We start from the raw sequence: 26,102 nt of genomic DNA, 5'->3' as shown, positions 1-26,102 counted from the left end.
TTTTTTGTTTTTGTTTTTTTTAAGATTTATTTATTCATTTATTTATTTATTTTTGTTTTTGTTTTTTCGAGACAGGGTTTCTCTGTGTAGCTTTGTGCCTTTCCTGGATCTCGCTCTGTAGCCCAGGCTGACCTCGAACTCATAGAAATCTGCCTGGCTCTGCCTCCCGAGTGCTGGGATTAAAGGCGTGCCCCACCACCACCCGGCCCTTTGTTTATTTATTATGTATACAATGTTCTGCCTGCATGCCAGAAGAGGGCGCCAGATCTCATTGCAGATGGTTGGGAGCCACCATGTGGTTGCTGGGAATTGAACTCAGGACCTCAGGAATAGCAGTGGGTGCTCTTAAACGCTGAGCCCCTTTTTGTAATCATCCCCCTCCCTCCCATGTAAAGCATGTGCCATAGCTTTCCCCAGGGCAACAGGAAGGAAAGGCGATCACTGTCATTTGTGCCAGCCTAATGGCAATGCCTCAGGAGGGAGTCGACCCCAAGTGCAGGGTAGGGATGCGCTGTAGCCAGAAGAGCCACCATACTGTGCCTGAGCCCCAGGTGTCAGGGAACAGCATGACACATTGCCAGATAATAGGCTGGTGCTCCAAGCAGAGGCTGAGCTCTTGAAGGCTGGGCTGAGGACAGGTAAGATCTGCAGGAGTGGTGCAGAGGACTAGACATATACAGACTAGAAACAGATCCTGCTTGTCACAGATAGAGAGATGTTCTGGTGGACATGGCAAAGGGGAATGGAAGGGCATCCGTCACCACTGAATGTCTCTGAGTGATCTCCACAGGGGTCCTTCCAGACTGTCATAGGAGACAGTAGGAATGGATGAGGAGAAGTCCAGAGCTATTATGTGTGCAACAGATGGGGAAGGACTCTCCAGCAAGACCAGTCAGGGAGCCGTACAACTGAGAACCAGTAACGTCATTAAAAGTAATGAGCATCTCCACACCTACAGCAGGATGTCACCATGGTGGATTCTGAGACTGAGTCTAAATTCCATTAGCGATACTGACCACATAAAAGACTGCATTCTGGGGAAGAAAAGGAGTAAGTGTGTGTGACAGTATAATACAGCTGGTATGGACAAGGTGATTTAGTGGGTAAGGACTTTCTCCACCAAGCCTAATGACCTGAATCTGATCAGGTGGGAGGCGAGGACAGACCCCAGTAAGTTGCCCTCTAACAGAGCATCACATCATGTGCATCATGACAGTAAATTTTTTAAAAAATGTGTGTACCTGTGGTATTTCCTTTTACATGGGGGAAAGGTGAGGAACACCTGGGTTTGGGTGCTTTTATTTTTTATTTTATATTTATATAAATTTATTACATGTTAAATATTAATATAGTTATAATATTTGTGAGAATGTTATATATTCATACTGATATGACACATTAAATGTTATATGTAATATATAATGTTATATATAAATACACAGTAAATAATATTACATTTTATTTTTAGATAGAGCCAGCAATATTTGCTGGGTGTGAACAGAAGGGGGCGCGGAGGGGTGCTCAGGCTCTTGTCCTGAGCCAAGGGCAGACTGAAAGTGTATCCTTGGCATGTGGAGTCCTGGAGAGGGCGGGCGGTGCTTGCTGGTGTCCAGCGCCTGTGCAGCCCTGTCCCTAGGAGCGCTCCTGGTCCTTCCACAAGGTCTGGGGTCCCGGGTCCCATTGCTTCCTCCGGAGAAGTGAGGCCAGGAGTTCTGTAGCTCTGTCCTCCTGTTCCAGTCACAGTGCCTCCTCTGACTTCTTATTTATGGTTTCAGATGAAGTTTTTCCCCCGAGGAACACATTCATGACGGTTTGGAATCACGGGCAGCAATACCAGGCGATTGTGCTGGCGATGTTTCGCGGACTCCACGGTTTGGAGGCCCTGTGATGAGAAAGAAACTGGAATGTCTCTGAGGTGAGAGCCTGGTACAGCCCCTCTACGGGAAGGATGACGTCACACCAGTGACCATGTTCCTTAAGGGCCCCGTAGGGGAGAAAGGTCTGATTTGTAATGGTTTTGACAAAAACTTCCGTTTGAGCCCAAGTCCTTTAATGTGTCAGGGAGTCTCTACAGAAGAGAGGCCACATCTTTACTACACTCCAGAGAACTGTGAGCACAGTAGAGACCTAACTGACCAGGAGGGGCTTCCTGCCCTTGAAAGCCCCTTCATATGTACTGGGTGTGGGAAAGCATTCAGAGGAAGCCTTGACCTTGTTCAGCCTCAGAGAGCCAACTTCGGAGAGAAGTCTCCTATGTGTTCTGAATGTGGAAAATCCATTAGCCAGAACTCAAGCCTTAAAAAACACCCAAAGTCTCACATGGTTGAGAAGCCTTATGAGTGCGATGAATGTGGAAAGGCTTTTAGGCGGCGCTCAAACCTCATCCAACATCAAAGAATCCATTCTGAAGAAAAACCATATGTGTGCAACCGGTGTGGGAAAGCCTTCGGGCGGAGCTCAAACCTCATCAAACACCACAGGGTTCACACCGGTGAGAAGCCTTTCGAGTGCAGTGAGTGTGGTAAGGCCTTCAGCCAGAGTGCACACCTCAGGAAGCATCAGCGGCTTCACACCGGAGAGAAACCTTATGCGTGTAATGACTGTGGCAAGCCATTCAGTCGGGTCTCAAACCTCATCAAGCACCACAGGGTTCACACTGGAGAGAAACCTTACCAGTGCGGTGACTGTGGGAAGGCCTTTAGCCAGAGTTCTAGCCTGATTCAGCACCGGAGGACTCACACCGGAGAGAAGCCTTACGTGTGCAGTGTGTGCGGGAAAGCCTTCAGTTACCGCTCGGTGCTCAGGAAGCACCAACTAACTCACACAGGAGAGAGGCCGCACGGGTGCAGTCTCTGTGGGAAGGCCTTCAGCCACAGCTCAGCCCTCATCCAGCATCAAGGTGTGCACACTGGAGACAAGCCCTACGAGTGTCAGGAGTGTGGGAAGACCTTCAGCCGAAGTTCCAACCTCATCCTTCACCATCGAGTCCACACTGGAGAAAAACCCTATGAATGCACCGAGTGTGGAAAAACCTTCAGCCAGAGCTCCACCCTCCTTCAGCACCGGGGGACTCACAATGGGTTAAAACCTCATGAATGTAGCCAATGCGGCAAGGCCTTCAACCGAAGCTCAAACCTTCTCCACCACCAGAAGGTTCACACTGGGGAGAAGCCCTACACGTGTGTGGAATGTGGTAAGGGCTTCAGCCAGAGCTCACACCTCATCCAACATCAGATGATCCACACTGGAGAGAGGCCCTATCAGTGCAGATCGCTTCTTGTTGTTGCATAGGACCCCGGTTCGATTCCCAGCATCCACATGGATGTTCACCACCTCCCAGGGCTCCAAGCACAAATGTGGTGCGCTGATATACATGCAGGCATAGCATTCATATACAAAAATAGTAAAAGTAAATCTTAAAAAAAAAAAAAAGAAGAAGAAGAAGCTGTGTGTGCCAAGACCGATTGACTTACTGAACTATAGTAATAAGATGTTGGAATGTTGAAGGTCTAGTGGCTAATTACTTTTATCTTGGACTAGTTCTAGAACAGCCTTCCCTTACCCATCTTTGTGTCAGAACTAACATCTTGTTGTGATTAATAGATTAAAAACCTTTTAGAATCTGTTAACTTAGCAGACCACTAATTCCCACTAACACCAAAGCTCCGGTAACATCTTGGACCTATAGAAATGCTTCCCCATCTCATTGTACCTGCCTCTCTGGGGTACCCACTGAAGTACTTTAAACTTGTCTTGATTTATTACTTTCTTTGTTCGTGTGGAAAAGCCTTTAGTCAGCCTTCCGTCCTCACCCAGCACCAAAGGGTCCACACTGGAGTGAAGCCCTACGGCTGCTCTACTTGTGGGAAAGCGTTCAGCCAGCGGTCAAAGTTGGCCAAACACCAGTTAACCCACGCAGCGGAGTAGCCTGGAGGCCGGGAGGGGTACAGCGAGCCATGGTTCCTCTCGGATTCTTCCAGCCCCTGCTTCAGCCCGCGCCTTCCTAGACCTGAAGCCAGGCGCACTGTGTTTTAGGCCGAGCTGCCACAAAACCTGGAGCCCCCTCTTTTGTAACGTCCTACGAGGCTCTCTATTGCCGTTGCTGCCCACTCGTGCCAACGCTCATCTGCACTGTGGTGTCTTTATGGTTTGAAAGCAGACTCATGTTGGTTAGAAGGAAAAGATGACAAGACTTTTCGTGTTCACAGTTTATTATTGTAATCAAAAGGAACAAAAATAGGTAATGTGACCGTTGGCTGGAAAGTACCTCAGGAATCCTTCATTTAGCATTTAGTCATAGGGAGTGAGTTCTGATTTAGTGGGGGTTTTGTTTGTTTTTGTTTTTGTTTTTTTGGTTTTTCGAGACAGGGTTTCTCAGTAGCTTTGGAGCCTGTCCTGGACTAGCTCTGTAGACCAGGCTGGCCTCGAACTCACAGAGATCCGCCTGCCTCTGCCTCCCGAGTGCTGGGATTAAAGGCGTGCTCCACCACCCCCCCCCCCCACCCCCCCACCCCCCGGCTGGTTTAGTGTTTATTACTGATATTTTGTTTACATAAGACCAATGTGATGGTCTTTCAAGTCCAGTGTCCATCCTCTCTGGAGGTATTTCTCCACTTCCTTTCCCCTCCCATCCTGTATCTTACACCAGATCTTCCGTCGTCCTGTTTCTATTCATATCTTCAGTCAGGTTAGCTTCCTCCTGCTCATTGTCCTGCTGTGCCTCAAGCCTAATCCTCCGGGCTCCGGCTCACGGAGCAGGACCTCAGAAGCAGCTTTCTCCATACTTATCTCTTCCCCGACAGGGGAAGGCCATCTTTTCATACATGTGTTCGCTATCATTTTTGGAGTACTTTCTGTTTGGTCTCAGGCAGTCCAGATATCCAGAAATGAGCACACACTGGACTGGAGGAGGACTTCCTTGGTTAGAGAAAAGCCAGCACTCCTCGGGTACTCCTGAAACCATTTCCCATCTGCCAAAAGGAGTCCTTTCCCTTACGGCTGGCAGGAGGGACACAGGGCTGTCCACTGACATGTACCTGTGGCTGCATATCGAAGCCCAGGCTCCCTCAGTCCCTACTCAGCAAGTAGTTGTCCTGCATATACTCGCCCTCTCCTGGTCTTCTTCTTAGTCTCTCTCCTCCCTGCGCTCTATTCTCCATCTCTTGCTATCTCCCCGTCCCCACCGTTCTCTCCCACATCCCTAACACTGGCCTCGGCCAGGCTGCTTTCTCTCTCTCTCAGCTCTGGACTCCTCGAGATGCCTCTGAATATTTTCTCTCTCTTACGAACAGTAAAATCTTTACCCCTAATAATGGAGATGTCATGTCGGCAGGTTCTTTATTGCGCCCCCTTGCATACATTATGATGCTGAAAGGCCGCACAAACTGGACTCCAGGATGATTTCTGGATATTTGGACTGCCTGAGACCCAACACTTTCTGGGTACCCTCATACACACACCCAGAGTACCATCTCACTAACCTTTTCCTTTACCCAGAGCTGTGCCTCTATGCTCGGAACAGGGAGAAAGCTCGGGTACAACATATCTGACCCCAGAGAGGTCCCTAGATACCAGCCTCTAGGTAGACACAAGAGTGTCACAGGACACACTCAGCCCCATTTTTTTTTTTTTTTTTTTTTTTTTTTTTGTGGAGCTGAGGTTCGAACCCAGGACCTTGTGCTTGCTGGCAAGCACTCTACCACTGAGTTAAATCCCCAACCCCGCCTCTTTTATTAAAAGAAGCTTTGTCAGGGGTTGGGGATTTAGATCAGTGGTAGAGCGCTTGCCTGGGTTTGATCCTCAGCTTAAAAAAAAAAAAAAAAGTTTTGTTGGGACACAACTATGCCCATTTGCTTACAAATATCTAGCAGCCTGTGCATGACAGAAATGAGTGTTGCCATACATACCATATGCTCCACAAAGCTAGAGTATTCACTCTCTGACCCTTCCCAGGAAGTTTACCTGCTTTGCCATAGGATGCTGCCCTGTTTTTTGTTGTTGTTTTTGGAGCTGAGGTTCGAACCCAGGGCCTTGCACTTGCTAGGCAAGCGCTCTACCACTGAGCTAAATCCCCAACCCCTAATTTTTTTTAAGAGCTGTTTTTTCTTTTTTTAAGATTTATTTTTATTTATTAAGTGTACAGTGTTCTGTCTGCATGTGTCCTTGCAGGCCAGAAGAGGGCACCAAATCTCATTAGAGATAGTTGTGAGCCACCATATGGTTGCTGGGAATTGAACTCAGGACCTCTGGAAGAGTAGTCAGTGCTCTTAACCACTGAGCCATCTCTCCAGCCCTGCTGCCCTGTTATTATGTGGGGCTCTCAAGGTCATTGGAGAGAGGCTCAAAGCTCTTGCAGGAATTGAAGTATTTTGTGACTAGAAGTCTAATCAGTGTTCCATGTGCTTGCCTGAGAACCCTGAGACTATCCGAGTTAAGGTTACTCTTTCTATGAAAGGGTTTATTTGGCTTACACATTCACTTCCGTCCTTGAAGTCCATCACTGGGGAAGTCAGGGCAGGAACTCAAACAGGGCAGGAACCTGGAGGCGGGAACTGGTGCAGAGGCTGTGAAGGAGAGCTGCTTACTGGTTTGCTCACAATGACTTGATCAGCCTGCTTTCTTACAGAACCCAGGACCAGCAGCCCAGGGGCGGCCCCTTCCACAATGGGCCTTCACTAAGAAGATGCCTTGCAGTCTTGCCTGCAGCCTGATCTTATGGAGGCATTTTTCCAGTTGAGTTCCCTCCTCTCCTGACTCTAGCTTGTGCCAAGGTGACATAAAACTAGCCAGCACAGACTCTTGTCTCAAAAATAAATAGATAGATAGATAGATAGATAGATAGATAGATAGATAGATAGATAAAATTAACGTCCAAGTTTCTCCATTGTGAAGTTATTGTTTCCCTTTTCAACTACTATAGACAACCTGTTTCTCATCAACATCTACGTCCTCTGTATTTCATCATGGTTCTTCTAATTACCAAAGAAAGAGTTTCACCTTCTCCATGCACTTGCCAGATCATTTCGTATGGGTTCATCATTGGTTCCCATTTGTTCAGTGAGCTCCAGTCTGGAATTCTCATCATGTGTTGTGATACTCAGATGGTCCCCGCTTTGACCAATAGAAACTTGTTCTCCATACTCCTTCAGGGCCCTTTGCACATCTTGTTATCTCTTTGCCTTTCCTTTGCTTTCTGGCACGAAAAGCTATTCCAAGCTCCTCCTGTATGTTCTTTCCCCAGTTCTGCAGTGCGTCCTTTTCCCCTGGAATTCCGCATCCCTGTTGTGAACATGGTATTTTAGAAAGCAAGACATAAGTGCTGGGTGTATGCCTCCTTAGAAGGTTTCGTAGCTTCTAGGATCTCCCAACAGACCACTCAGAGGAGAGCCAGGAATTAGATGAGTGTGCATACATGCCATCTTATAGCAACTCTTTACCAGTCAGTATATCAAAAGACACCAATTCCAGTCCAACCAAAGCTCACTCTACCCTTCCTTCTTTCTATATTTGTAACTGCATTTCATTTGAACAGAAACACATTCTTACTATCTTCATATATTGACTTAGGTTTCTGCATAGTAATTTCAGAATTATCCATATATTATCTCTGTAAAAATCAACTGGTTGTTTAGTATTTGTCTACGGGTCTCCCAACTGGTTTGAGAATATTTTTCCCCCTGGAGAGACTTAACACCTTCCTGCTCCTCATAAAGTCCCAGTGACAAACAAAAGTATGAGTCCACTAAAACTCACCCCGGTGGTGGATTGCTGGGCTCACTTAGCACAGTTGAGGGGCTGCTGGAAGGAGGGTGGGTGACCCCAGAGCGACTGTCACATTAGAAAATCACCACCAGCATAAGGATGGCTTCTCTGCAGCTGCACAGATAGAGCCTAGTAGGTTTTCTGTAATGATAATAGGTTTCTCCACCAATGCAGTAAGCCAGATCAAGCCGAATTGAAAAAGTAAAAGAACAGGTTTATTTGAGCAAAGTAACTCCTGGGTGAGTTCTCCAGTCCCCCAGAGATTGAGGCAGGAGAAGTCGTGTGTCCGAACTAAGACAGGGCGCTTATATACCTTGTAGGCAAGGAGGTGATGATGTATCCACCACAAGGTAAGTTTGTGCCCAAGTATAGTCAAAAGCTGAGCACTTTAGGTGGGGACTTAGGCTGCTGGCAACTTTAGGGGAGGAGTTGCCCTAGCCACCAAGAATGCGGAACTGGGCTTTTTGATGCCTTTTCTTTGTTGGAGAGTCTCTGAGAAGATAGAGTTTGGAGAGAGAGATGGGGCTTTCTGGATCAAGTAGGAGCGAGCTAGAGGTTCCAGCTGAACAAAGCTCCCTTTCAGTTACCTCCCCTATATACTGTAGCACTTCTGGTGAAGACAGTGGCTGTTTTGCTTGGAGGCACGCATTCCACAGCATTCCACACCTATCAATATACTGTGAAAATACTATACTTGTGTCTTTTTAAAAAATTATTTATTATTATTATGTATATACTATTCTACTAACAGATCTCATTATAGGTGATTGTGAGCAACCATGTGGTTTCTGGGAATTGAACTCAGATCCTCTGGGCCATCTCTCTGAGCCATCTCTCCAGCCCTGTATACTTGTGTCTTGCATGGATCCCCCCCACACCCCTCCCCCATACACACAATTTCATAGTAGGGATGTAACTCATTTGTAACAATTGTTGGGGATCTCCAGCTTGGGCCCCATTCCAAACCCCACCCTCAGCATGCCAAGCAGCGGCTCCTTCCCTGGAGCTGCCCTCTCCAGACCCTGCCCAAAGAAAGCGGGCCAAGCAGCCGCTCCTCCCTGGGAGCTCCTCAAGACCTCCTACAGGGTATTTAATACCCAGCCCCACAGACTTGCCTCATGGTTACCCCCTCCTGGTTTCTCCTCTTCCCCTGGGACCATCTGGGAATGCTTTGCTCAAATTAAACCTGGACTTATTAATTTGGCCTGATCTGATTTACTGCATTGTTTGTTTGTTTTTCTGGTTTTTTGTTTTTTGAAACAAGGTTTTTCTGGGCAACAGTCCTGGCTGTCCTAGAACTCACTCAGTAGACCAGGCCAGCCTCAAACTCACAGAGATCAGCCTGCCCCAGCCACCCAAGTGCTGGGATCAAAGGCGTGCGCCACCACACCTGGCTTAAGGAAGCTCCACTTTTAAACCATGAAATTCTTCAAATGGGAAAGGGAGACATGAATGAATAGTAACAACTCTTTTGTTTGTTCATAGACCCATTGTGTGGAAGCTGAAAGTCTGAATTATCTATGGGTCCAGTTTAGTGCCCCCCCCACGGCCACCCACCCCCCACCCCTGTATAAATCCAAGTGGAAAACGGGCTTGTAGTAATTCAGATTATGCTAATGGCACAACAATACAGGACTTCCTCCCTTCCCTGCCATACTTCTGAACTGCTCAGAGAGCACCTTGAGATGCTGATGGCGCTCAGCAAGAAGCAGCTGCTTTCCTCTTCGTGAGTGGGACATCCCTGGCCAGCCACACACAAGTCAATACATCTGGCCAAACCTGAGGACGTCATCTTAGCACTGGAATCCTTAGCCAGCAAGCATCCCTATCTGCACATGTCTATACATTCTTAGGCCACTTCCTAAGACTTGCGCCTCTGTTGTAAAGAACTCTGGGAATGTCTTACTGTGCAGTAGCTCATACAAATCAAGACCACAGATGTGTCAGACTACAAACGATGCTTCACCGTCATAAGCCTCATCACACCCTGAGCTCTAGACACTACCGATAGTGGACAGAGTGTCCTATTCGTCTCTCTCCCTCCTCTTTTTTAAATTTATATATATGGATGTCTTGCCTACATGCATGTGTGTGTGTGTGGCCAGAAGTAGGTGTCAAACCACTTGGAATTTGAGTTACAGACAGTTGTGTGCCACCATGTTGGTGCTGGGAATCAAAGTTGGGTCCTCCAGAAGAGCAGCTAGTACTCTTAACCACTGAGCCATCTCTCCAGCTCCAATATTCATTTCTCAGAATATGTATGTAATCCTAGACACTTTCACAAATTCAAATTCAGTTAAGTGAAATAGAATGGGTCAGTTAAACATCAGCAGTGAATTCTAAGGAACAGTATGGCTTAATTGGTTGTGTGTGTGTGTGTGTGTGTGTGTGTGTGTGTGTGTGTGTATGTGTGTATGTGTGTGTTGGCAGAGCTTTCCCTGTCCTGACAACCTGCTCCCAAATAACCGGTAGCCACTTCCCAAATAACTGACCTGGAGACTTAATATAAATTATAAATGCTCAGTCGATAGCTCAGGCTTGTTATTAGCTAACTCTTACATTTAAATTAACCCATATTTCTTATCTATACTTTGCCACATGGCTCATGGCTTGTTACCTCATTCTCTATACATCCTCCTTCCTTGGCAGCTGGCTGGCATCTACTTTCTCTGCCCTTCTTTCCCATTATTCTCCTAGCTTGATTGTCCCACCTATAATTTCTGCTTGGCCACTAGCCAATCATCTTTTTACTAAACTGAGTTTAATAAATCTGAGTGACAAATCTTCACAGTGTATAAAAGGATTATTCCACAATGTGTGTGTGTGTGTGTGTGTGTGTGTGTGTAGGTAAGTAGATATGTGCATGAGTGTACATGCCCACAGAGATCAGAGTTGGATTCCCCTGGAGTTGAAGTTACAGGCAGTTACTGACATATTATCATTACTATTTTATGTGTATGGGTGTTTTGCCTGCATGTATGGCTATACACCACCTGTATGCAGTACCCACAGAGATCAGAAGAGGGTATCAGATCTCCTGGACTGGAGTTATAGGAGGTTGTGAGCTGACAAGGTTAGTGCTGGGATCTGAACTCTGATCCCTTGGAAGAGCAGTCAGTGCTCTTAACCACTGAGCCACCTTTCCAGCTTCCCTAATTAGCCTCCAACTACCTCTTCTTTTTGTACTGACATATGGATCAGCTGATAAGGAAGCCTGGGTGCTTTTCCTTCTTCCTTAGGAGTCACGTCATGCAAACCTCTGTGTAGTCTTAGAAACAGTCATGCTGATGGCAGATGTATTAGGTAACTGTCACTCTTTGACAAACTCCTGACAAAAGAAACTTAAAGAAGCAAACTGTGACTCTCAGGTTAAGGACAGTCCATTATGTTGAGCAGGCATGTGACCTGAGTTTGAGGCAGTTGGTCACATTGCATCAGTGGTCAAGAGGAAGAGGGTGTTGCCAGCCCATACTAGGTTCAATCCTTTTCACTCAGTCAAGAATAGCTCATGGCCGGGCGGTGGTGTCGAACGCCTGTAATCCCAGCACTCGGGAGGCAGAGCCAGGCGGATCTCTGTGAGTTCGAGGCCAGCCTGGTCTACAGAGTGAGTTCCAGGACAGGCACCAAAGCTACACAGAGAAACCGTCTCGAAAAACAAAACAAAAGTTAAAAAACTAAAATCGCCATAGAAGGGATCCAGTGCAACTCAGTGGGAGACCATATGTTTAACATACAAGAGTGCCTGATGAATTTCCAGCAAAGAGTGTGTGCACATGGAGGCTAGTAGTCCATCTGATGAGCCATCCACCTTGATTTTGTTGTTGTTGTTGTTGTTTTAAAGGCTCGCCAGAACTTGACGCTTGCCAGTTAGACTAGTCCAGCTGGCCAGAGAGGCCTGGGGAATCCTTGTCTCCCCTTCCCGTGTTGGGATCACGAGCACCATCACACCCAGCCATTTTTTTACGCGGGTAAAGGTGACCAAACTCAGATCCTCAGGCGTGTGCAGCACTTGGTTGTATCTCTCTAGCCCCAGAACAACTCATTTTTAAAAGACCGCTTATACCAAGGGTGGGCAAATACAAGCAGCAATGGAATAGTCATACACCGCAGAGTCTAGAGGATGTGCTGATGAAGACACACGAGAGACGGGCGGTCCCTTAAGCAGCTGAACACATACTATACTATAGCATAAACCCAAGCAGCCCGAGCCAGCCTGATGGGCTCCGGGACGAGCGCTCCCGGGTGCCTGACCACCAGGGAAATGGCTGGGAGGCAAGCACGAGCTTGGCGGAAGTGACCGAAGCCCCCCTGGAGCAGAGGGGCCGCGGGGAGGGGGCGAGGCGGGGAGGCACTCGGATTTGCAGGGACTGTGGGCGCCCGCTTCCGCCGCTGTCTCAAAGAGCAGGCGCGGTCTCTCTAGGCACCGCGGAGGCCTCGGCTCTCAGTGGCCCCGGGGCGCCGGCCAGGAATCCTTGACCAGGAAAAGCCGGAGGCAGACGGGGCAATCCGACCCTCAGGCGTCCCGGTCCAGGACAGGGGTGGGGGGTGGGGACAGGGGGCGGGGTCCCCTGGGATTGACGACTGCGCAGACCCGGCAGGACGGCCCCTTTGTCTCAGCGAGCTGAGACAGCCGCCACCGGGCGAAAAGGTTGCAGCAGATGGTGAGTGGCGTTCGGTTGGATGCGCGGGACCCTCTCCTTCATCCGCACCCAAGCTCCGCGTCCGCACGTGCGCCGGCCCTTCCCCCGATGGATGGCTGCGGCCCCGATGCTGCCCCCCAGGCCGCACCCTCCGCCCCGGTCCCTTCGGACCCTCCAGGCCCCTGGACCCCTCACGGTGGTTCCCGCTTGCCTGCGTCGGGTTGGATGGATGGTTCTGATGTGCATAAGGTTTCTTAGTGACTAGTTAGGTTGGGATGTGGATAAGATTCTGTTTGCTGAAATAACTGCATCCCAGACTGCCCAGGAAGTCCTGGGTTCGCACGATCCTCCCCCATAGCCGGGGCTACCGGTAGGGTACCATACAGAGTATGAACCCAGGCACAGACCCGTGCAGCATCCTCAACAGCTGCGGCTATTTCCTGTCAAAGTGAAGGTGCTCTGCCCTGTTCCACATAACCCAGCTTCTTGAATTTATTTTTTTCTGCTGATGCTCTCTTGTTACTTTGCAAAAGCCCCTTTTAATGGGTGACAACAACTTCTCTAACGTGGCATTTTCTTGTTTAATTTTTATGTGTCTTTGTGTTTTATCTGCCTGTGTATCTGTATATTATGTGCATACCTGGTGCCAACGGAGGCCAGAAGAGGGCATCAGGTACCCTGGAACTGGCGGTGAGCCTCCATGTAGGTGCTGGGAATCCAATATGGGTCCTCTGGAAGAAGAACATGTGCTCTTAACCGCTGAGCCATCTCTCCAGTCCCCACATTTAAATTTTAACAGAAAGTGATGTTGCCGGGAAAAGAGGATGGATGGCTTAGTTGAACACCGGCGTCCTGATCACCAGAACCCACTTTTAAAAAAACAGATGTGGTGATGAATGCTGTTATCCCCGGCTCTGAGGAGGAGACAAGCAGATTCCTGGAGCTCACTAGCTTACATGGTGAGTTACAGAGACACAGTTGCCCCTCATTCCCAAAGGTGAAAGGATTCTGAGCAATGACCCCTGAGGTTGTCCTCTGGCCTCCACGTGCTTGCCGATGTGTGGGTACACACACAGAGAGGGAAAATATAGACAGTATACACACCCCTTATATGTAGGGGGTGAAGTATTCTATAAGGCTAGAGGACGTTGGACGGAATGTTCACTGAGCCATCTCCCCAGCCCATAAGAATCCGTTTAATGTCTACCCAGTGCCCTGTCAGTGAGTGCACAATGGGAGCAGTTTCCTGTGCATCTTTCTAGAATAATTGGAAGCAAGTACTACTGCTGGTGCATGTGCACACTCCCTTGCTATTAATATAAAAGGGAGGCTCCAATGGGCTCTACCACCTGCTAGATACGACGCTTCTGTGTAAAGCTGTGTGGACATCAGTTCTGTCGCTTTGCACACTGGGAATTTCCTTGTGAGGGACACAGAGAAGTGGAGTGAGGTTATAAGCTAGGGTTACTAAGCCACCTTGCCATCACATGTGGAGGCCAGTCCCTGGGGCCGTCATGTCGTAATGATATTTCCATTTCCGTCCTCAGTTGTTGCTGATGGGGGTGAAACCTCTGCATATATATGTCTTTTAGCTATTTGTATTCCCGTTCAGATTAACCAGCTTGTGTTCTTTTTGTGTATGTTAAAATGCAAACTTCTCAGAGGTTAAGAGCACTGGCTGCTCTTCTAGAGGACCCAGGTTCAATTCCCAGCACCCACATGGCAGCTCACAACTGTCTGTAACTCCAGTTCTAGAGAATCTGACACTCTTACACCAATGCTCATAAAATAAAGTTAAATAAATTATTTTTTAAAAAAATACATACTTAGCCGGGCGGTGGTGGCACATGCCTGTAATCCCAGCACTCGGGAGGCAGAGGCAGGTGGATCTCTGTGAGTTTGAGGCCAGCCTGGTCTCCAAAGCGAGTTCCAGGAAAAGTGCAAAGCTACACAGAGAAACCCTGTCTCCAAAAACCAAAAAAAAAAAAAAAAAAAAAAAAAAGAATACTCCCCTATATGTCTTTTTACTCCATTGAAAGTGTCTTCTTACATTTTGTTTTATTTATTTATTTGTTTGTTTGTTTTATTTTATTTTCGGTTTTTCTGAGGAAAGGTTTCATTGTGTATCAGCCCTGGCTGTCCTGGAACTTGCTTTGTAGACCAGGCTGGCTTGGAACTCACAGAGATGCGCCTGGCTCTGCCTCCCCAGTGCTGGGATCAAAGGCGTGCATCACTGCTGCCTGGTGTTGTTTCTGTTTTATGGGCAAATAATTTCCATTAAAGTATTTTGGTTTTTTACTATGTTTTAAAGTGCTTCCTTATTTCAAGATTATTTTCTAATTTATCTCGTTTTGTCTGGTACTGTTTTTTAAAATAATTTATTTATTTTTATGTGCATTGGTGTTTTGCATGCGCATGTGTCTGTGAGGGTATTGATGCCCTGGAACTGGAGTTACAGACAGTTGTGAGATGCCATGTAGGTGGTGGAAATTGAACCCAGGTCCTCTGGAAGAGCAGTCAGTGCTCTTAACCATTGAGCCATCTCTTCACCCCCTTGTCTGGTACTTGTAAAATGTTGGTTCTATTATGGAATTTATTTAGATAAGGGGTAAAGTTAGAATACAGCTTCACTTCCCCCCCTAAATCATAACCATTGCTAATATTGCTGTATTAGATAATTTATCTTGAAAATACACCCATGTCATATACTAAATTCTTCCCTATTGTTAGGCCTATTTGGGGAGGGATATTGTTAGATTTATTTGTTTTATTTTGTGTGTATGGGTGTTTTGCTTGCATGCATGTGTTTAGTGCCCAAGGAGGCCAGAAGAGAGCATCGGATCCCTTAGAACTGAGTTACAGATGGTGGGGAGCCTCCATATGGGTGCTGGGATTTAAACAGCAGCCATATCTTCAGCCCGTTCTGGAGTTTGGGGTGGTTTTGGTGTGCATAAGGTTTCTTACTAGTTGCTTAATTCTGGTTTGGCTTGAGGTGTGAATGAGGTTTTGGTCGGTAAAATAACTCAGTCTTAGAACAAAAACAAGTTTGTTTAGTACACTGCAAAGCGCAAGGGGGCGTGGCCGGAAAGGAACTTGCTTAAACATGCCAGTAGACTGTGGGCAGCTAGCTTGGTCAGTGGTGGTCCTGGATGGTTTGGATGAGTCACATTGTTTGCAGTTTCTCACTATTGAAATGAGGGCAGTCTGGTATTAAGTTTGGATGGTTTGGATGAGTCACATTGTTTGCAGTTTCTCATTATTGAAATGAGGGCAATCTGGTATTAAGTTTCAGGTCATTTTGTTTGGCTATTGTTCCAGCTTTTGGCAAAATAGAGCTGTGGCTGTTAGGTTTGAGGATGTTCTCTGGTCCAGGCTTGTATTAGAAATGTTTCTGCTCTCTCACTATACTTTCTGACCACAGAGTTTGGTTGGTTGGTTTCATTTGAGACATGATCCCTGTGTAGGGTCAGCTGGCCCAGAACTTCTAAGACCCTCCTGCCTCAGCCTCCTCAGTGCTGGGATTTCAGGTTTCTACCTCCATTACAGCTTGATGTGATTTCTTTGTCCTTTTTAAAAATCTCTTGTCTTTGCCCCATTTTGTGATAGTTTGTTGAAGAGTATATAAAGATTTAATTTTAATTTTTACCAAAATACTTAAGCACTTAGTTAATCCTCTTCTTTTCTAGCAATTTGCATCTCTCCTCCAAACGACTGTGCTGTTTCTGTTTCTGGTCTGTCTACTCTTCCTTCCCCGACCTCCGCTATTTCCTGCGTTTTGTTTGTTCCGTTTGGTTTGAGACAGTTTTGCTATGCAGCTTAGAAAGTGGCTTAGAACCCACTGTGTGGTCTCCTGTTCACAGTCTGCCGCGCTCAACTTCCTGAGTGCTAGGATCACGGTGTGTGCCCCAACACACCCGGCTCTGTCTGAGCTGTCCAGTCTAGGCCCATGTGACTCTCATAAGTTGCTTGGCCCTGTGGCTGGTGAAGCTCCCTCCCTGGTGTCTCTGAGATCTCCCTGTGTTGGTTGAGTCTTCCCAATGAATATAAAACTATTAAGTGATGAGACCCTGTACCCCTCTAATCCTCCGCAAAATTTTGATTGATGTTGTGAATAAAGTATACAAATGAGGGGGCTGGAGAGATGGCTCAGAGGTTAAGAGCACTAACTGCTCTTCCAGAGGTCCTGAGTTCAATTCCCAGCAACCACGTGGTGGCTCACAACCATCTGTAATGAGATCTGGCACCCTCGTCTGTATACATAATAAACAAACAAACAAATAAATCTTTTTTAAAAAAGTATACAAATGAGCATTACTATGAGTTGTGGTGTCTCTTCTTTCATGTCTTGGACCAAATGTGACTTGGTGTGTAGGGAAGGTATCAACTAGATAGATAGATAGATAGATAGATAGATAGATCTAGATAGAAAGATGGATAGATAGATCTGGATAGATAGATGGATGGATTGATAGATGATAGGTAGATAGACAGATAGATATAGATAGATAGATAGATAGAGCTAGCTAGCTAACTAGATAGATAGATAGATGGATGGATGGATAGATATAGATAGATAGGTAGATCTAGATAGATAGAAGAATAAGAGAGGAGGATTGAGAAAAGGAGGAGAGGAGGACACACCAGGGACCAACCACCCAGCCACATACCCAGCTAAGGAGTAAGAAGGAAAGAAAAACATATAGAATAAAGAAAGGTTTAAAAAAAAAAAAGCCCAGAGGCAAAAGACAGGATAATATAAGTTAGAAAAGCTGGCAAGAAACAAGCCAAGCTAAGGCTGGTCATTCATAAGTAAGAATAAGTCTCCATGTGTGATGTATTTGGGAGCTGGGTGGCAGACCCCCAAAGAATAAAAACAAAACAAACAAAAACCCCAACTACAGTTGAACTTTTTTTTTTTTTTTTTTTTTTTTTGGTGTTCTGAGACAAGGTTTCTCTACATAGCAATCAGTCCAGGCACCACCACTGCCCGGCCAGTTAGGCTTTCTTTTGAACTGCCAGCCTCCAAATAATGACATGGAGACTTTTGACACAGGGTTTCTCTGTGTAGCTTTGTGCCTTTCCTGGAACTCGCTTTGGAGACCAGGCTGGCCTCGAACTCACAGAGATCCGCCTGCCTCTGCCTCCCAAGTGCTGGGATTGCCGGGTGTGCACCACCACCACCCGGTGACATGGAGACTTCTTACTAATTATGAAAACATGGCCTTTAGCTTAGGCTTGTTCCCAACTGGCTCTTGTAACTTCAGCTGTTTCTATTAATCTTCATTTTGCTACATGGCTTTTTACCAACTCCCTCCATTCTCACTGATGTCTTTTTCTCTCTTCCCAGAGTCCCTCCTAACCTCTGTGCCTAGCTATTGGCCATTCAGCTCTTCATTAAACCAATCAGGTGCCTTAGGCAGGCAAGGTGAAAAACATCTTTATACAGTTTGCTCAAATATCCCACAACAAAAAGGAATGATTGTTTTCTGATTTAGCTTACAAAATAAAAAGGTGATAACAGCGGGTGGTAGTGGCACAAGGGAGGCAGAGGCAGGTGGATTTCTGAGTCTGAGGACAGCCTGGTCCACAGAGTGAGTTCCAGAATAGCCAGGGACACAGAGAAACCTTGTCTCCAAAAAATAAAATAAAAAAAAAAAAAAACACCTAAATTCTAAGTTCTTCATGCCATGGTGAGAGCAGATCCCCTCAAACATACTTGGCAAAACATATCTCAACATATTGTGGCTTGTACCGGTTTTCATTAAGTGACTTTTGCTTCTAAGATCATTGATCTCTCTCTCTCTTTTTTTTTTTGGTTTTTCAAGACAGGGTTTCTCTGTGTAGCTTTGTCCCTTTCCTGGATCTTGCTCTGTAGACCAGGCTGGCCTCGAACTCACAAAGATCCACCTGCCTCTGCCTCTGCCTCTGAGTGCTGGGATTACAGGTGTGCACCACCACTGCCCAGCATGTGTATGTTCTTCTATGAGCTTGTGTATCACATGTAACAGCCCACAGAAGCCAGGAATAATCACTAGATCCCCTAGAACTGGAGTTGGGCACAAACCTGGGTCCTCTGCAAAAGTAGCAAGTGTTAGGATCCTGCCCTCACTCCTCGGGGTCTTGCGTCATTATCAGCAGAGGCTGGCGACTACGAATTTAAAAAGCCTGACATAGACCCTACTCTCTCTCTGTTCCCTCTGCTCTGCTCCTGCCGTCTTTCTTTCTCTCCAGGCCTGGCTCTCCTCCCTCTTATCCCATCCTTCCTTCTAATAAAGCACTCTGTAACTCTGGTAGTCGTGATTGTGGCTCATGAAACGCCCCACCGTTTACCTATCAGCAAGTACTTTTTTTTGTTTTTGTTTTTGTTTTTGTTTTTTGAGAAAGGGTTTCTCTGTGTACCTTTGGTGTCTGTCCTGGAACTCTTTGGAGACCAGGCTGGCCTCAAACTCACAGAGATCCTCCTGCCTCTGCCTCTGAGTGCTGGGATTACAGGTGTGCACCACCACCGCCCGGCCAGCAAGTACTCTTTAACGACGAGCCCTTGAGCTCTCTCTAGCCTTACTTACCCTTTTTCAAAAGGGGCACGGGGAAGTGAAGCCCCGCCTGGCCTAGAACTCACTATGTAGACCAGTCTGGCTTCGAACCCACCAAGATATAACAGCCTCTGGCTCCCCTATCGTTCTCAAGTGTGGCTTTCCCTGACCAAGCCTACCAGATGCAACCGGCCCAGGAACCCTATGTTTGCTCGGTCGGGACTCTGCACTAGAGAATCCCGGTGTGAGCGTGGGGCTGGGGACACGGGGCAGAGCGGGACTACGGTGGCTTCAGCTCCTCGGAGCTCACTTCAGCGTTCATCGCCAGTGCCTGCTGCTGCTGATCACCGACTTTACCTGACAAGGGACCCCCTGGGATCTGTCGGACTGGACTCTCAGGTGTTCTCTCTGCTTTCTCAGCCCCCCGGGATCCTCTGACGACTCTTGTCCTCGCAGACCCAAGAAACCAAGGATGGCAGCAGCCGGACTCCTGCCGCTGCCCGCAGGACCCCAGGTGAGTGGTCCCAAAAGCTTAATCGGTGGCTTGGCCGGAGCTCCCTCTGTGCCCAGGCAGTCCGAATATCACTGCAGCTCCTGAAATCGATTCCTCCGGATCGCACGTGACTCCAAGCCCCCCCACCACCACCACCAGTCTCCCGAGTCACATGACCTACCTGTCAGGTGTGGACTTACTCAAAACCCGGTCATTCCAGGTCAAGGTGACCTTCGAGGACGTGGCTGTTCTGCTGTCTCAGGAGGAATGGGCCCGCCTGGGCCCTGCTCAGCGGGGCCTCTACCGAAATGTGATGATGGAGACCTACGGGAATGTGGTCTCACTGGGTAAGGCTCCTCCGAGGCCCCAGCCGTGTGTCTTGGTGCGCTGGACTCATGTTGGGGTTTCCCAGGGGAGGCAGCTGCTGGGAAGAGGGGGACTCGGGGCAGACTGATCCCGAGGCTTGCTGACCTCCAAGGGTTCAGCTCCAACGGAATGGAAGTCTTGTCCGTTTTCATGTGCCTGCATGGAGCATGGACTAAGGATGTATCTTAGCAAATATTGTATAATCCAGGGGCTTCCCTCCTCATGAGCAGGACTCCCAGGATCCAAGCCCGTTGTGATCTCCCAGTTGGAGCGAGGAGAAGATCCATGGGTCCTGGATGGGCAGGAAACTGAGCAGAGCCAGGGTCTGGGAGGTGGCCATTCAGGTGAGTAAGGAGAACTGGTCCTGTTTTCACCGAAGGCATAATTCAGACGGAGCCACTGATGGAGGAAGCTTCCATTGGTCAGGGAAGAGTTCTGTCCTTCTTCCTCTGACAGAATGTCCAGACTAGGAGGTCCTGGGCCAAGAAGGAAGCTAGATGAGGTGGTAAACCTTGTTACGAAGGAGAAAGGACGGACAGCTGAGCTGGGTAGAGGCAAGGGATTTTGCCACTGCTCAGAAAGACCATAGTTGGCTACCCAGGAATTAGTGGGATATTTAGGCTCTGAGGGTTACTTGGTTGATTTAGAACAAGACTCATAGTGTAGAAGGGAAATTTCTCAACCTGATACTCAGACTGAAAGGGTGAACTCAGTTATAAAAGAATCCACTGTCCCCCTGACCCATGATATATTGTACTGCAGTCCCATGTGTGATTATAAAGTTAAAAAAACAGAAAACAAAATTAATTAAAATTGGAAGGGAAAAGTATTGTTTGAAGTTTATATGATTTTTAACTTGGAAAGAGATTGGTATTCATAAGAGAATTTAGCAATATTGTTAGATAGTAAAAATCATTTGTGGGCTGGAGAGATGGCTCAGAGGTTAAGAGCACCAACTGTTCTTCCTAGAGGTCCTGAGTTCAATTCCCAGCAACCACATGGTGGCTCACAACCATCTGCAATGAGATCTGGTGTCCTCTTATGTATACATAATAAATAAATAAACCTTTAAAAAAATCATTCGTATTGCTATCCGCAATAAACAGAGGTATAAATATTAAAATTGTAACATTTATAATAGCATCAGAAAGTTACTTCAGGGGTCTGAAGAGATGGCTTAGTGGTTAAGAGCACTTGCTGCTCTTTCAGAGGACCTGAGTTCAATTCCCATCACCCACATGGTAGCTCACAAGCTTCTTTAATTCCAGTTTCAGCGGATCTTATACACTCTACTGGCTTCCACAAGTACCAGGCACACAAGTGGTGCACAGACATACATGTAGACAGAGAACACTCATACACATAAAGTAAATAAAGGCTTTTTTTTTTTAATAAAAAAAAAGCTCAGATTTTATTGTCTATATAACAAAATTAGCTTAGGACTGAATCACTCGGCTCTTTCTCTTCTTACCGACTCCCAGTTCAAAGTGCCGGCATCTCTTACTAGCCAGCACCCTCTTAGATCTCAGCTGAGCTCAGCCCACTCAAGTGTCAGCATGGTCTTCTTTGTAGGTTTTTTTCTTAATAATTTATTTTTATTTTATATGCATTGGTGTTTTGCCTGCATGCATGTCTGTGTGGGAGTGACAGATCTTGGAGTTACAGACAGTTGTGAGCTGCCATGTGGGTGCTGGGAATTGAACCCGGGTCCTCTGGAAGGGCAGTCAGTGCTCTTATCTGCTGAGCCACCTCTCCAGCTCCACTTCTTTGTAGTTTTAGCCTTTCCGTGGAAAACAGGCCTAGTCTGTCCACCATAGCCACTGTCCGTTTCCTGTCCCGGTGCCGTTTTCCCTGGGCATACCAAGAACCTGCGTCCTTGTACTGTGTGTCATATGGGGTTGGTGCTTACCACATTTCTTGCAGAATGTCTGGCAGGATTAGGAACGATCACCATGTTGGGAGGAGTGATATCAGCACAGAAAGAAAGAGGCAAGGCCAGCAACCATAAAAAGTTTTTTTTTCCTTTCTTTTTAAGTTACTTGGGAAAAATTATAAACAGGGAAGATGGTATGATGTGGCTAGGTCCAACCTGGAAGTCTGTGTTTACAGTTGCATTAGATGAAGAATCCCCAACTGCAGGTAACATCAGGGTCTCAGGAAAACCACAGCCAACCTGTCCTTCCCGGATGCGCCCTCAAAGTGGGAAGGGATAATGTAGCAACAACTGTACTGGCTGATAGGCTTCAGCATTTCAGTGGGGCCATTTCCACCTTGCCGGGCAGTGGTGGCGCAGGCCTTTAATCCCAGCACTCAGGAGGCAGAGGCAGGCAGATCTCTGAGTTCGAGGCCAGCCTGGTCTACAGAGTGAGTTCCAGGACAGCCAGGGCTACACAGAGAAACCCTGTCTCTAAATAAATAAATCAGAAGAAGTGAAGGTCTGCCATAGCCTCTCATGTCAGGGGCCCATACATGGCACACCAGTTCAGTGTCAAGGAGTGAGAACACCCAGTTTTTTTCTATACTGACATAGAAGGGAATGGAAGAGACATGATCTCTGATGTACTTGCTTGTGGTCCTGGCCAGAGCTTACTGAATCTGTACTTTGCCCCAAAGTTGTTGATCCCACTGGTACTTGCCAGAGACCCTTGTATGTCCTTTCACAAGAGTGAGACTTTTGGAGTTGCAGGATGGCTCAGCAGATAGAGGTACTTGGCAACCTTTCTGAATGGAGGAGGAGTGGGTAGAGGGGGATAGATGGGGGGAGAGAACGGGAAGAGAGGAGAGAGGAAAAACTGAAAATAATAATAATAAATAATAATTTTTTAATTGAAAAAAAAGCTGGTGCACTCAAAATGTAATTGGACATATGTTCATTTACTTGCTTATAATCAAAACATTAAAAAATTATTTTGAACTCAAAAAAAAAAGGTACTTGACAAAGCAAGCCTGGCAGCCTGAATTCAATCCCCAGAACACATTAAGGTTGGAAGGAGAGAACTCAATCTGAAAAGTTGTCCTCTGACCTCCATGTGCACAAGTGTATGTGCCATCCCCCCCCCTGCACTGCACACACACATTTTAAATTTACGTCTTTCTCTGCTGTGGGGTTCCTATCCTAGGCTGTCCATCAAGTATGACAACCCACTCAGGGAGTTACACAGCCAAGACCCTGGATAAGTGGTGACTAGGTTGTGCCCTATGGGAGGCCACAGGACGCACAGGAGCCTCAGGCACTGCCACCGTCCTCTGCAGCAGGAGCGTATAATGGACCTTTTTGCCTGAGGGAACTTGAAGGGACTAACCCCCACCGCCATGCAGAATAGGCCTTTTACCCAATTCTGCATGAGATGGAAGGACCTCTCACCTCTCCACACTGTGGCCCGGTGTAGCTGTCTCCACGTGAAGGACTCCATGTGACAGGCGTCTTTAAACTTAAGACATGAAACATGGTTATTCTCAAAACTCAGATCCCCAACATGGTCTCCCTGTAGGGCCTGTCTCTTGGTTCCAGAACGTCTGCACTCAGCCTGCCTTCTTGTTTACACGGCCGCTCTCGGCAGCCTGTGTCCAACCTAAATGTGGCACCAGATGCCCGTTATCTGTCTCTGAGTATCCAGTGCATTTTCCACATTGAACTGTTTTCCACAAAGGTGACCATCGGCATGTACGAATCCCTTGGCCCAGGATAGCATCGTCTGACCTGCTCAGGCTTCAGGCTTCCCCTCCCAACCCCAGGCCAGGCTTCATTGCCCATGTGCTGCTGCCTGCCTCACACAGACCTACTGGTCCTGCACTCACCACCACCGCAGCCTCTGGAAACTCATTCACGGTAACTCCAGGGAGAACACTAGGATGTGCTCCCACCATGACGTGCGTTCTGCACAGGGCAGACACGTTGAAGCCTTCCCCTTCACTCCATTTTTGGTTGTTTTTGTTGAAAAGATGTTCCCTTCTGATCTCACATCAGAGACTATGCAGCAAAGCTGGCTTTAGGAGTGGATTGCACACTGCAGCTTGGGGTAGTGCTAACCTTTTGTTGTTTTGGTTTTTTTCTGAGACAGGGTTTCTCTGTGTAATTTTGGTGCCTGTCCTGGATCTCACTCTGTAGACCAGGCTGGCCTCGAACTCACAAAGATCTGCCTGTCTCTGCCTCCCAAGTGCTGGGACTAAAGGCATGCGCCGCCACCACCACCCGACCCTTTTGTTGTTTTTATTCTGGATTATGATGATGATGATGATGATGATGATGATGATGATGTATACAGTGTTCTGCCTGCATGTGTGCCTGAAGGCCAGAAGAGGGCACCAGATCTCATTACAGATGGTTGTGAGCCATCACGTGGTTGCTGGGAATTGAACTCAGAACCTCTGGAAGAACAGCCAGTGCTCTTAACCTCTGAGCCATCTCTCCGGCCCTGGATTATTATTATTATTTTTTAAAGCAGCTCTTGTAGGTAGCCCAGACTGGTACTGAATTCACAGTACTCCTGCCTCAGCCTCTCAAGTGCTGGGATTATAGGCACAGTAACCCACCACCCCGGCTAATGTTCACCTTTTCATTTTGTATTTGTTGTTTCAGAATGGAAAACCAAGGAAGAGAACCAGTACACAAATTTGAACTTCCAGCCACTGATCGCAGATGAAAAGACAGTGCTCCTGGGGGACGCACCGTTGAAGGCTAATGAAGAACAGTACAAAACAGAGAATTTCTACCCGAGTCCAACCCCTGTCGGCCCCCATAATGTCCAGGGATCGAGTCCTAGTGTACCACTCGCTCGACACCAGGTGGCCCCTAGTGGAGAGAGACCCTATATGTGCATTGAGTGTGGGAAGTGCTTTGGTCGGAGCTCCCACCTCCTTCAGCATCAGCGAATCCACACCGGTGAGAAGCCCTATGTATGCCATGTGTGTGGGAAGGCCTTCAGCCAGAGTTCTGTCCTTAGTAAGCACAAGCGGATCCACACAGGCGAAAAGCCCTACGAGTGTAATGAATGTGGGAAAGCCTTTCGGGTGAGCTCAGACCTTGCCCAGCACCACAAGATACACACGGGAGAGAAGCCTCACGAATGTCTGGAATGTGGGAAGGCGTTCACTCAGCTCTCCCACCTCATCCAGCACCAGCGGATCCACACAGGGGAGAGGCCGTACGTGTGCCCCCTGTGTGGGAAAGCCTTCAACCACAGCACTGTCCTGCGGAGCCACCAGAGGGTGCACACTGGAGAGAAGCCTCACGGGTGCAGCGAGTGTGGGAAGACATTCAGCGTGAAGAGAACGTTGCTGCAGCACCAGCGGGTCCACACGGGCGAGAAACCCTACACGTGCAGCGAGTGTGGCAAGGCCTTCAGTGACCGCTCTGTGCTCATCCAGCACCACAACGTGCACACCGGGGAGAAGCCGTACGAGTGCAGTGAGTGTGGCAAGACCTTCAGCCACCGCTCCACCCTGATGAATCACGAGAGAATTCACACCGAGGAGAAGCCCTATGCGTGCTATGAGTGTGGGAAGGCCTTCGTTCAGCACTCACACCTCATCCAGCACCAGAGAGTCCACACCGGAGAGAAACCCTACGTGTGCGGAGAGTGTGGGCACGCCTTCAGCGCGCGCAGGTCTCTGATCCAGCACGAGAGAATCCACACGGGCGAGAAACCCTTCCAGTGCACGGAGTGTGGCAAAGCGTTCAGCCTCAAAGCGACCCTCATCGTGCACCTGAGGACCCACACAGGCGAGAAGCCCTATGAGTGCAATAGCTGTGGCAAGGCCTTCAGCCAGTACTCGGTACTCATCCAGCACCAGAGGATCCACACGGGAGAGAAACCTTATGAGTGTGGGGAGTGCGGACGTGCCTTCAACCAGCACGGGCACCTGATCCAGCATCAGAAAGTGCACAAGAAGCTCTGATCCTTGGCAGTCAGAAGCCCAACTGAGAACACGCAGGATACCTGAACAGTCTTCCTCCTCCCAGGAAGGAATTCTGTTAAATCCGCAGGACCTTTCCTTGGTGACTCAATGTCACGATTCCTTTGCCTTCCTAGGGAAAAACATTCTTCTACTGTTAGGTTTATTTTCCGTAACATCTTGATGTTATACTGGAGAATAAGCCTACAGTTGTGGATATTGGTAAAGATAGCCATAATTCTCCCTTTGCTCATTTGACATTAGCTTATTGAAGCAACTGAAAAGTTCAGAAGGGACTATTGACATTGCAAATGAGGTTCCTTTTCTTACAAGCTTCATGACTTTCCTAAATGCATCTGATCGTTCTAATATTGTTTTTAAATTTACAACACTGGGCTATTTTGTATATTTTTA

General features: G+C 47.5%; 1 protein-coding gene across 6 annotated transcripts; it reads left to right on the top strand.

Moving 5' to 3' along the window:
* Nucleotides 1-1,653: 1,653 nt before the first annotated feature.
* On the top strand, nucleotides 1,654-26,102 carry LOC118597191 (zinc finger protein 250). 6 transcript variants are annotated; one of them, XM_036208528.1, is made up of 6 exons: nucleotides 12,003-12,422; nucleotides 13,286-13,360; nucleotides 19,355-19,448; nucleotides 19,648-19,774; nucleotides 20,024-20,137; nucleotides 24,373-26,102. In XM_036208528.1, the coding sequence occupies exons 3-6, from the start codon at nucleotides 19,407-19,409 to the stop codon at nucleotides 25,689-25,691; spliced, it is 1,602 nt and encodes a 533-aa protein (XP_036064421.1). In that variant the 5' UTR covers nucleotides 12,003-12,422; nucleotides 13,286-13,360; nucleotides 19,355-19,406; the 3' UTR covers nucleotides 25,692-26,102. The 6 variants fall into 6 exon arrangements, with proteins under 6 accessions (XP_036064416.1, XP_036064421.1, XP_036064418.1 ...); XM_036208525.1 differs by having other exon boundaries at nucleotides 13,201-13,360; XM_036208527.1 differs by lacking the exon at nucleotides 12,003-12,422 and adding an exon at nucleotides 13,085-13,103 and having other exon boundaries at nucleotides 13,201-13,360.

This window comes from Onychomys torridus, chromosome 16 (genome assembly GCF_903995425.1).
Source record: "Onychomys torridus chromosome 16, mOncTor1.1, whole genome shotgun sequence".
NCBI lineage: Eukaryota > Metazoa > Chordata > Mammalia > Rodentia > Cricetidae > Onychomys > Onychomys torridus.
The sequence above is the reverse complement of the archived record's forward strand: the minus strand, read 5'-3'. Positions and strand labels throughout refer to the sequence as shown.